This window comes from Thalassophryne amazonica, chromosome 23 (genome assembly GCF_902500255.1).
Source record: "Thalassophryne amazonica chromosome 23, fThaAma1.1, whole genome shotgun sequence".
Lineage (NCBI taxonomy): Eukaryota > Metazoa > Chordata > Actinopteri > Batrachoidiformes > Batrachoididae > Thalassophryne > Thalassophryne amazonica.
Genome location: NC_047125.1, coordinates 13,198,378 through 13,211,030, shown reverse-complemented (window position 1 = coordinate 13,211,030; position 12,653 = coordinate 13,198,378). Strand labels below are relative to the sequence as shown.

General features: G+C 41.8%; 1 protein-coding gene across 3 annotated transcripts in view; it reads left to right on the top strand.

The window, feature by feature from the left end:
- si:ch73-335l21.1 (insulin receptor substrate 1-B) overlaps window positions 1-12,653 on the top strand; it is a 58,276-nt gene that overhangs the window by 29,651 nt on the left and 15,972 nt on the right. The window contains exon 4 of one of the 3 annotated variants that reach the window (XM_034165001.1): window positions 4,900-4,971. The exons of the other annotated variants lie outside the window; for them this stretch is intronic. Coding sequence (XP_034020892.1) covers window positions 4,900-4,971 — 72 coding nt within the window. The remainder of the gene's footprint in view (window positions 1-4,899; window positions 4,972-12,653) is intronic. 3 annotated transcript variants of the gene reach the window in all.

Genomic DNA, 12,653 nt, shown 5'->3' with positions numbered 1-12,653 from the left:
ATATTTGTTGTTCAGAAATGACACGAGGTTGTCCTTTGTTAATTTTATACTGATGTAAATCCCAGAAAAGCAGCCAATTGGCAAAATTACCAGTTTTTATTTCGACACACTGTGTTGTTTTCTGGAGACGGCTGCACGGAATTTGTGTCTTCCAGCAGAGTGACGCACAACTCTGCTCATTTTTATGCAGGGGATAAATGCAGACAGATGGAGAGCCAAATTAGGACGAGTAAACCCGCAGAGACCAAAACCGAGGTCAACGTTTGACTTTTTAAAAAATGGTTCTTTTCTTATCGCGTCCTCGCGGCTGGAACACTGCACCAGCGGAATGTGAAGCATCAAGTGCAACTTATGAGGCGACTATTGCTCAGTCCAAAGAACAGGCTGTCCCACAATCAAAGTGTCGTGTGTTCAATCCCCAGTTGCAGCCGAGTATTAATGTCCTTTGCACAAAGCATTCAACAAACATTCTCGACCTCTACATCTGCAACTATAACACGGTTCCCAGATCTCTAATATCATGACTGCATCATAGTTATGATGCAATTACACCCATGAAGATGCTGAATAACTACTTTTGGATGTTAGAAAACAAAAGCCATATTTCTGTGTTTATCTAACATTTTCTCCATGACAGTAGATGTTTCTTTTGAAGGGAAAAAAGTCTCATATTGGAGGATATTATGAGGTTTTCAAGGGTGTTTAATTCTATGCAGTCAGCTTTGTTTGGGTGGTCTCTGCAGCAACTCTCTGCTGTTTGGTTTTGGGTTGAGCAGTGAAGGTTGCATGTGTGTCCACGTTCTCTCATGTGTTTATTAGAAGCTGCACGCTTGAAGGCTGTGGAGTTTTTTTTTTTCCCCCCACTGACTTAAGGCGAGTAATGCGATGAGCTCATCTTTGCACACCACTGGAGCAGTCAGTCAAGGGTTATTTCGCCAACAGGCCTTCGCTTTCTGCAGCTTTGAGTGCAAAGTTTCAACCGATGACCGGCTAAACACAGTAGTCAGCAGATTTGTGCATGACAGCACAATTTCAACAACTCTTCAAGTAGGTATCAGCGGTGGTGAACTCTGCTCACAGCTGTAAATGGTCACGGGGTTGTCCTGTTCCTTCTGCTATCAGCTCGCTGTGCAGCGTTCTGCAGGGCTGTGTTTAATTTAGAGCCAATAAAAGTCTGCGGTGTAACACAGGAGACAGTAACCGCCAGCACAGGTTTTGCAATCGCATCACAAAGCTCTTTGGAGCCGCCTGTCGTCCTGGGAATGTGTCGGAGAGATTTTGCTGAGCGCAAATAAATGGCTAAACAAACAGTTTTACACAGCGTCGTACAAAAGGACCAAACGAGACATTACGTAGTAGGGGTTTCTGAACTGTGTGTATTATATATAAAATAAATAAATGAATCAACAGATTTGATGTCCAAATAAGGTTTGAACTGTTCATGGCTGATCCCCACATATTCGTGAGGAGAGAGACCAGTAACCAGTTGTTGAGGTCGATGTACAGTGTACAAGAAAATTTGAGTAAAAAATTTTCAGCACGCTAAATAAAACTAGAGCACCGCGCCCATAAGGTGCAATCTTCTGGCAACACTATTTTCCAATTCCACAAATTTTTACCTTGGAAAGAAATTTTCACGGTCAAAGTCCTGTTAGAAGTGGCTTATGATAAAATATAATACAAAATATAGATCAAAAGCTTTTCAATGTTAGTATCAAATAGCTGCTAAATCCGCAATACAGATCAGATGCCGATCAAACTTTGTCAGGCCATAGTGAGTGACCGTCTGCACCTCAGTTTTAAATATGAGTGTGATTGGTACATGTTTAAGATATATTGTAAAATATACATATAGATAGAAATTTATTGATCCCTTGGGCAGACTCCCTCAGGGAAACTGAGGTTCCAGCAGCATTGTAAAGCAGCACACAGGGTAAGAAGCACACAGAGTATCAAAAGTGAAAGTAAAAAAAAAACAAAAACCAAAAAACCCTTAAAATTAAATGTGGTTTTCAATGTTACATTTAAATGGCCACAAAATCTGTAATCTGGATCAGATTAAACTTTGTTAATTGATAATAGGATACCATCCTACATAATGCTCTCAAATATTAAAGAAATGTGATCTTTTTTGGCAGAGTTACGAATTTTTGAAAATTTGTTCAGTGTTAAAGATAGGGATTTTTACTGACTTTGGACCCTATGACCTTGAAAATTTAATCACTTTTGCCTATCAGGATATGAATCATCAGTAAAAAATCTCATAATGATATATGAAAACTTGGGGGTTCCACGCTGTTCACAGTCAAACAGGGGGCGATAATGTAACCTCTTCCAACATTGTTGGAGGAGGTAAAAATAACTTCATATTACTACTGTAGGAGTATGATGCTTTTTTTTTTTTTTTTACTAGTTTGGGAGGCCCTACGACCTATATACTGACATGCATTAATAATAATTAGTATTATTAATAACTTTTATAATGACAGTTTATATAGGACATTACCAGTAATCAAAGCACTAATAAAAATAAACTCCTAATTATAAAAGAATAAAATGGCAGCAATAAAAAGTACATCACAGTAATGCAAAAATCCCAAATTAAAGAGCTGATAATACAGAAAAAAAAGGTGGATCTTATATTCCACTGTGAGTTATGCTTTGGTGCAACTTATATAGGGGTTTTCCTCTTCAAGAGGCATTTTTTTTTAAAACAGGTGCGACTTATACTAAAATACAATACCTCTTCATGGAGAAAATGCAACAGTCTATCGTTTTAGAAATAAAGCATACCGAGCTACAAGCAGTACTTTGTAGAAAGTAGAAGCTAAACTGAAACAAAAAAGTAGTAAATGTTAGGTTTATAATTATATAACTTAATTTTATAAAAACAAGACACATTGGGCAACCGTATTGCTTCATGGAATAAATCAGGGAGTTAGGTGGCGGAGTCGGTTTATATTCTAAATGCTCCAGAGAAGGGGATTAGCTGGTTCATTTTATCTGTGCTGGCGCTTTCAGTTCTGCATTTCAACATGTTCATCCTCGTTTTCTCTTTGCTGCCACGCAATGCTTTGGAGTAATTACAGACCTTGATGTTGGATGTCTTATCAGCTTGTTCCCTGGGTCACTCCATTGATTGTGTCTTCCTTCTACACTGGCCCGTAGTGTATTATTATTTATTAATCAGAGTGTACATACAATACTGATAGCTGGAAAAATGATGAATTTTGGCAATTGGCAGGCCGCCAACTCTTGACACTCCTTTTGTACTTTTGTATGAGTTTCCTTTCACAGATGGGTGGCAAAGGTTACCAGGGTCCTGCGACATGCCCCGCCCGCCTGACACACCTGGAATGTAAAGTTCCAGGTGCTGCAGGTTTTGCAAGTAACACAATAATTCTCATTGAGCTCCCAAAAGCAACAATGACTAAAGTATTGACTGCATTATCTCGCAATGCCATGTCGTCCGTAGCTATAAAATTCCACCTTACCAAGCGATTAACAGATTGGGGGGAGTATTGCTTTAACTTTGTCGGTCAGTAATGACTAATACAAATACACTACCTTCATGTAATTAATTTATTATTGACTGAAATGAAGATCAACATTAATTACAGTCCCTGAAAATTAGATCCCTATTCATCACTTAAGCATGTGCATCCCAAGAGGTTGGTCTGGAACCGACAAACCTTCGTGTGAAGTTCAGTTGTCCAAGAATCCGACACACAATTTGCCGACATAATCAATCAATCAATCAATCAATTTTTTTATATAGCGCCAAATCACAACAAACAGTTGCCCCAAGGCGCTTTATATTGCAAGGCAAGGCCATACAATAATTATGTAAAACCCCAACGGTCAAAACGACCCCCTGTGAGCAAGCACTTGGCTACAGTGGGAAGGAAAAACTCCCTTTTAACAGGAAGAAACCTCCAGCAGAACCAGGCTCAGGGAGGGGCAGTCTTCTGCTGGGACTGGTTGGGGCTGAGGGAGAGAACCAGGAAAAAGACATGCTGTGGAGGGGAGCAGAGATCGATCACTAATGATTAAATGCAGAGTGGTGCATACAGAGCAAAAAGAGAAAGAAACAGTGCATCATGGGAACCCCCCAGCAGTCTACGTCTATAGCAGCATAACTAAGGGATGGTTCAGTCTCACCTGATCCAGCCCTAACTATAAGCTTTAGCAAAAAGGAAAGTTTTAAGCCTAATCTTAAAAGGCTCCCTGATCTGAATTGGGAGCTGGTTCCACAGGAGAGGAGCCTGAAAGCTGAAGGCTCTGCCTCCCATTCTACTCTTACAAACCCTAGGAACTACAAGTAAGCCTGCAGTCTGAGAGCGAAGCGCTCTATTGGGGTGATATGGTACTACGAGGTCCCTAAGATAAGATGGGACCTGATTATTCAAAACCTTATAAGTAAGAAGAAGAATTTTAAATTCTATTCTAGAATTAACAGGAAGCCAATGAAGAGAGGCCAATATGGGTGAGATATGCTCTCTCCTTCTAGTCCCCGTCAGTACTCTAGCTGCAGCATTTTGAATTAACTGAAGGCTTTTTAGGGAACAACCTGATAATAATGAATTACAATAGTCCAGCCTAGAGGAAATAAATGCATGAATTAGTTTTTCAGCATCACTCTGAGACAAGACCTTTCTGATTTTAGAGATATTGCGTAAATAATGTGCCTCAAGTGTACCATGTGACGTGTGGAAAAGCAACAGCATCGCGGCGCTGTCACAGCATGGACAACAACATTACGAGCACCACGGAAATGTACGGAATTCCCAAAATACGTCAAAGTTTGTAGTGTGAAGTAAACTTTTAAACATCTTCAAAATCCCACAACCATGAAAACAGAGCTACAACACAGTCACAGGATATCTTGTTTCTTCACAGATGCTCTTTGGGCTTTCCATGGTGTGGACAAGGTTTCAAACGGAGACCTTCCAGGAATGCGTATCTATGAAAGTGAGACGTTTTACTTTTCTTAAGTGCTGTTACAAATTGTGTGTGCTTTATGCTGTGTCAGTTGTTGCCTGGGGCTCTCAGTCCACTGCAAACTAGTTTTCCAGTAACTTCGATGTTTAAGAGAAGAAACTGAAGGATTTGCATGAATCAAGAGTCTCTAACACGTTATATTTTGGTGTAAGTGGTTGGAAATTTTTCTCTCACTGATATGCCTGCGCAATATCTCCCATCACGCGTACATATTTGCGTTCATTTTAGATTTATTTGCCTCGTTCACACAGTCATCAAAAAGCCTTTTATTTGCGCGTTGGCACTTAAAGACTAAAGCTGGACACGTCAGCGTGTGTGAGAATGAATCAGGATGCTTTCTGCAGGTTTTCCACACTGTAGTGAGATGGATGAATGTGCAAATACAGAATGAAATATTTAGGGATCTTTGCTTCTTTCATTCCATCTATTTTCGTGTCATTTATTTCAGTTTCACAATGCCACAGCGATTGTAAAAAGACCTGAGCGGCTTCCTTCTCATGCTCATTGTCTGAAGTGCAAATCAGCTGATAGGATGGGTTGCGTACTTATGAGGTGCTACGTGTAATTCCTGTAATTCCAGATGGTTAATGGGATCTCGTTTCTTGGACTTGGTGTACCACATCCGATCTCCTTACACGAACACTTATCAATGAACTGTGCCTTGCTACAGTTAAAATAAAACGATGCATGCACACGTTAACTAGTGTGAAACAGCTCGCGCAAACCCTATTTGACTCGGAGAGGGGTAGCGTGTGATGTAATGCTTTCGGGAAGTAATTGGACTAAAAATGTAGAAATGGGAACGACTTGGAAGGAATGCAGAGACCGCAGCGGCCCTCAAGATACCACATTGTTTTAGGGAAGAATGGCTGTTTTTCTGCTGAGTGCCCTTCTGTTACCCTCATGGTCTGGTTGGAGGTTCGGCAGCTTGCTCGAGAGGTCCTCAACAGGAGCACAAGCGCAGTCCTTCCCCTTTGTGTCTGGTGTACTGCAGCCAAGTGAATGGTAATCGGCTAGTAAAAGCCTCAGCTAATGACTCAGTACTCTAGTTGTGTTTTGACTGACTAGTGCCTTATTCAGATGGATTTGGCACAAACAGACAAGAACACACAACGGCACTGGAGTGAATTGTATTGGCAGCTTGGAGCGTCAAAGAGGCGCCACCAGACAGATCTGGTGTGTGTATGTTTGGTGCAGGGGGCTTGAACACTTGTGCCACTGAACACATCTTGGGATATGATAAAAAAATTAGTTCTGCGCTTGTTTTTACACACTTTTCCTTCGCTTCACACTTTAAATACATCAAAGATCCCAATTTGGCACCGCTGAAAAAGAAAGAAGGCTAAGGTAAGTCGTTGCTTGGGTAATGTCATTTTGAAACACGTCTTTACATTTACTGAGGTAAACATGCACACATTTATCTCTGTAGGGATGCTCTCCATGCTACCAGACGTTTTTAATGACAATTTTGCTGAATCAGTAGCAACAAGAAGTGTTGTTGTTTTTATTTGTCTTTTGTTTGCCTCTTAGGCTTCCATTGTGTAAATGTTTATCCCGTCACAGCATCTACCTCCATATTTGTCCGATTATCATGCTGTTTTTCCCAAATGAAAAGTTGAACCAAGAAATGTCTTTGAATAGGTTCCAGATTGTAACATTACAGAGTTCCCATTGAAATGTGGGCACTTATTGCAGTGATTAAAGTTTTTGTGATATTTCTCAGTTTTCAGCTAAACCCATAAAATACAGTCATCTGTGTATGAATTGCGTTTTGCTCAGAAAATGCTAAAAAAAATATGGCACAATTGAACATTTTTGGCCGTTGATTTATTCTTTGAGCTTTGGGTTTGGCTGCGACCATATTTGTAGTTTTTGTTTGGCACGTGTGACAAATTACAGATAACCAGGCACGAAATTCAGCTCAATCAAAATGAAATACTGTACGTGTAGAATACGATATTGGGGCATTTGCACTCCTCTTTGGACTTTTGGGTATGTCTGAAACCCAGGAGTCATTGTGCTGTGTTGGCTAAGTGTCCAGGTACACTTTCTTGTGAAGTTCTTGTAGCTGCTGGGCTCAACATCAAGTCTTTGAAGCTATCATTTGAAGTACCATTCACAAACGTTACAATAACCACTGGAGCTATCCACGAACCCAAACATGTTCATCATTATTGATGTATGACGGTAGACCAATAGCTTTACCCCAGAAGTTGTCATTGCTAAGTTAGCATGACATTAGCACTGTGGTTGCCTTGTAACTTTAATGTGGTTGGTACATTATTGCTGGAGAAGCTCTGGGGCTACAGCCACCTCACCCTAAACCAAAAAAGTTTATTTCTTTGCGGGTATCGACTTTTTCTCCTTACGAGAGGATTTGCTTGCAAGAACATATTCTGTCCCCACAACAAGTCTAATTGATGCGTACGCGCACACATCCTGTCTCTTTTGTCCATGTGCCGACTCCATTGTGCCGTCATGCCTCCTCTCTCCTCTTTCTCCTCCACTCTTTAAAACCTCCTTTTCTTCTTTCCTCTTCCTGTCTTTTCTCTTTGGACTTTTCCCCCTCTTTTCTCGTAATTATGCCCCACGGATTAAGGAGCTTTCAGCTGTGCGTGAGAGCAGGTTTTGTGTTTGAAGCGGTGAATGAACGGGATTCATTGTGGACAGAGTCTTGCCCCTCAAACACGACATGGCACATATACGTTAAATCCTTCAGCAAACAGCGTTTTATTTTTTTCTAGCCGGTGACGTCTCCGCCTGAAGGTGAGGCGCCTGTTGCGTGTTTAATGTGGATTCTTGATTTACTCCTGCGTCGACCCGTCCTTCTCGCATTTCTGCATTTTCGTGGATTCCAGGTATGATGCGCGTGCGTCTCCGTGTGTCCGCTACCCTACACCTCTGTGTGTTTGTCTGGCGGCATGCGAGCGTGAGCCTGGCTACAGAGCGATGATTGTGTGCAGCGGTATGGGATCCATGAGTGTTGGGCCCCACCGAAAAGGACGACGCAACCACCCACTAACCCGCTGGGGTTACTGAGTGCACAGGAGGAGGGGCCGCTTCCCTCCTTTCACTCACACTCCTTCTTAAATTGTCCACTTTTTCCCCTCCCTCTTCACCCACTTCTTCTCCCAGGAAGATGTTTGAGCTCCTCATTTTTCTTTTTCTGCATTCTTCTCACTCCACAATCGTTTCCTAGTCTATTTTCTATTTGTTTGTTTTTTTCCTCCCCGTCTCTATAAATTTCCGTGCCCCCACGTATTCCGTGCTGCATTGCCGCGAAGCTCGTGTCGACGCAGCCGCACTGTTTTGGCCGCGTGTGTTCTGTCTGATCTGTGCGTCTGACTACACCCAGCACCGCAGTATCCTCAGCTGCTCCGTGTTGAACGGGGTTTGTCTGTAAAGGGATTAGCACCAGCGGATACTAAGCTGATTTTGTGTCTACTAACGAACCACTTCTCACAAGTACAGTCTGCTTGCATGAGTGCACAGAGTTTCGGTCCAGTCCGTGTGCGCGGGCGGGTTGAGCGGAGTTGATGTCAGATGGATCAAGGTAGAGGATCGAGGGATGAGAGGAGGTTAGAGTTGATCTTGGGGTCAGTTGAAGTGCTGATAGGGATTCACATGTACAAACCATTAAGCCAGGTGAGACTCCATGACTAGGATTTGAGGAACATCTTTGCTACCTTCTGAGGAATAGTGATCCTTTGCAGCTTAGCTCTTACTACTGTCAGTAGTTGTCAGATTTCTAGGTATGTGCTAACCCTATTTCAAAGATGGGTGTGTGGTCCAGTCAAAGCATTTTGGGGGTGGGTGGGATTGATATCCTTTTTATTTGTAAACCTCACCACCATCCGTCCTTGGTCCATTTCATAAGCAACATGTCAACAGAGCCTTCTGCTCAGTTCTGGCTAGCTCAACACCAACGTCATGGCACGTTTCAAAAGCATATCTACCCCCTGCTCTACTTTTCTTTTCTTTTTTTACTTTGAGTTTCAGAACTCACAGTACTTATTTGTCTCTTCAGTCGTGTTGTACTGCCTTTTTGTCTTATTTTCGGTTATGTTTATTGGCAGTTGGCAATCTGTTGCATTACTGCCAGTAAGTAACTGGGCTGGAGTGTGTACTTCTACCTTCTCTTATGTGTTTGTTTTTTAAAAAATTATCAAACTGCTTGGATTGCAGGAAGTTTTTTATAATACTTTGCAGAACAGTTCTATTTTTAAGCGTATACATTGGCTTGACTTCAGTGTTCTTGCCGTTTGCCCTCTACTAGTGTATCAGGGTTGTGGTGACCTGCTGGTTGAGAGGCAGGTTTGTGAAAAGAGGATAATCTGCTTGATTCCCCATCAGACAATGATACAACTTTTTCATGTCCGGTACAGTATCAGTACTGGCACCTTCAGTATCTGAGGGTACTGATACTGATTGGACACATTTTTAAGTTGTCATTTCCCCCGTGAACTTCCAATCCAGTGATTTTTTCTTTTTCTTTTTTTCTTTATTTTTTCAATATTGGATGGATAATCCACTTGTACTAATACCCTTAATAATTACAACTATGTCTTGTTGGAAACTACGAACTCTTTGCACCAAGTGGAAGATAAGGTTCCTAAAGGGCTTTTGCAAAACTAGAAGTCAGATTTAGAAATTTGTGTATTTGGCAAAGAAATGAGACTCGCCCCTTGGGGCCTCCCTTTAGCCTGTATGAGAATTCCGGCATCCGGAAAATGTTGTCATGCACATGACCCTGGTTGTCCACACAACGTTGCATTTGAAGTACAACACACTCAACAGTTCTTGTAATATTGGATGAAATTATGCTTATTGTTTCAACATATATAAAGGTGTTAGGCACGTAGCTTGGTAATGATACTTCACCAACCTGAGGTTTGATATGGGACTAAAAAATATTCCTGATCTGTACAAAATTCCAAGTGAGTAATTCACCCATGACTGTTTGGAATTTGACCAATTTGATCTTGAGTCCATCTTTATTTAGCCTAAGAGCAATTGGGAAACTAGAAAAGTTTGAAGGCCTAAAGATGTGTATTTATCTCTTTTTATTTATTGGAGCATGCTTTGAAATTACATCTTTATGCTAAAAACATGTATGCTAACATTTCATGAAACAATGACATGTTGCATGAAGTAATCATATTTATTAATTCAGTGTACAATAGGAATCTGTAGGAATCTCTTATTTTATCCAGATGAAGGATTCAATAAGATCCATTTGCTTTCATTTTGAGAGGCTACAGAACTGTTTGCAGCGTGTGCTGAGTCTTACGTGCTGGGTTGTGACTCTTCCCCCTTGTCCTTTCTCACACATTGCTTCTGTCGCTCACACGGGGCCTCTCCACATTGTCATCCGAAGAAAAAAAAAATTCAGCTCCATATCCCAACACCTCCTTGGAGACTGAGAGAAAGAACAAACAGCCATTCAGACTACCCTATGTATACTGTCCTTGCGGACTGTATAAAGCGATGTTTGCTCACCGCTGCCATTATTGTCCCGAGAAAAGTTGTTAACTTTTAGATTGCTGGCTCACCGCAGTCTCGCCTCAATACAAGGAGTGTAACTGGGAATATCAGCTAACGCTCGCTATGGTTTTCTTTGTCAAATTGACCACAGCGGGCTGAGATGTAGAATGCGTCTTTGTGCATTTTAAACCAGTAGCAGTAGTTGGCGTTGTTAAACCCTGTCTGCATAAACCGCTACAGCAGAAACCTAGATCTATTTCCTCTCTGCTTAAACTCTACTACTGTATTATTTCTTGTGTAGACATACGGTAAACCAAAACAATGACAAATGTATCACAATGATGAGAAAATAGATGGCTACCCTTGACCTATTTTAAGAGGTCAAAAAGAACCATTCTGTTTTCTATTTTTATGCTATGGATCATGCAAAGCCACTTTTTTTTGGTAGTGGGGGGGTGACAGCCAATCAGAGTAGAGAAGCATCATGACATCACAAACACTTATAAAACTGAAAATGCTGTTCTTGTAACCTAATAACACCTTAAGCGTGCACACAGTCAAAGGTAGCTCCCCCCCCCCCCCCCATGTAAACTGGGGATTCTCAGCACGTCCCTTAGAGATGCATTTGTAGTCTTACATGCACATATCCTGTTCCACACGTCACAGCCCTTAAATATGGTTATATGTCTGTTTATTCAAACACTCGGTGGTTCGCTCTGATTCCCTCCTCCATGTTTCTGTTGCCCAGCCACAGACCATCTCTGGAATCCATAATTTCCGCTTCCTTAGCGCAATGTTCTTCTCGCTTGCAGGCGTCACAGCCTTTACTCAGACCATTAAAAGCCTCAAATCACCAGAGAGAAGGAAATGAACTCAACACATCTCTGCTGTTTACTCATTAGTCATTTATGGCCAAGAACAAACAGGTAGAACTGCCTGTCGATGAGATGACCGGTCAGGAGGACGCTGCAGGAGGTGATGAGTGAGGGATGATGGAGAGGTTGCGTGTGCATTCACACCGTGTGCGCGCAATCAGTCCACTTGTATTCCTGCTTAATTAAATTTGACTCTAAATGAAATTGTTGGGATTCAAGAGTACTTGTCATCCACCAGAGATGAAAGAAGCGTGACATGTGGACAGCTGCAACACTTATCTGGTTCCATGTGATTGAATGCATGTGTAAGGGGCGGCTCCTCTTTGCCACGTGCACACCCCTGTTCGTTTCCACTGTGAGCTGATGTTTGGATTGTGGAGCCAAAGGCGCTTTGGACTCCAGTGCAATCTGAACATGAATCACCACCTCCCACCCAACACACACTCTGTGAAGTGGATGTGTGTCACATCGCTGCTCGTTTGCATGACGCTGAGAGTGCAGGTCCACAGAGAACTTGCTTTTCGTGAGTGATGGACAAAAATTGACTTATTTATGTAGCATCGATCCACATGAGCCACAAGCAAAATTGTGAGTTACTTTTTTCCCACTTCCAATTCATAAATTCCAGTTCATTTTAATCAGTTAAATATTAACCTTTATACAAAATTTGATGCAAAAAGGAAATTATGTATCTTCATTCTACATAATTCTGTCATAACTAATATATGTCAAGAAAAATGTTCAGAGTTCTTCTGAGCAGCACCATTTGCCAAAAGTTCATAAGTTCTGATGTATGTCTGCATGTCTCCAGGCAGGTGAACTCTTCTTCATATCAGAGATTACTTTATTTTTCTTCAGCGCGGTGCAATATAGTTAAGGCGGTGAGGTGTTTGCCTCTGCGACCACCGGGCCACTCCGAGCCCAACAGCAGTATGGTGTCTCCCTAGCATACATTCTGCTCGATTACAGCTGTGAACTCCCCATCTCGTTTCAATCTGCGCATTGCTCATGACGGCCCCTCACATCTCCATGTAACTCCAGTCAGACGAACTCTTCCTGATATGTGGGATTAATTTTTTCTGTACGCTACATTATAATTGGATGGTGGGTTGCACGCTGTTGCTGTGACTTAACCAGCTGAACAGCAGGGCACACTTGTTGCATGTGCCTTCCGTGTTTCAGCCTGCACATGGCACATCTCGGCTGTTTCATGTAAAGACTCACTGCCATCTTTCATTTATGTCTCTCTGGCTGACACTCCTTAAGCCCTAGAGCCTATTTCACCAAAATCAC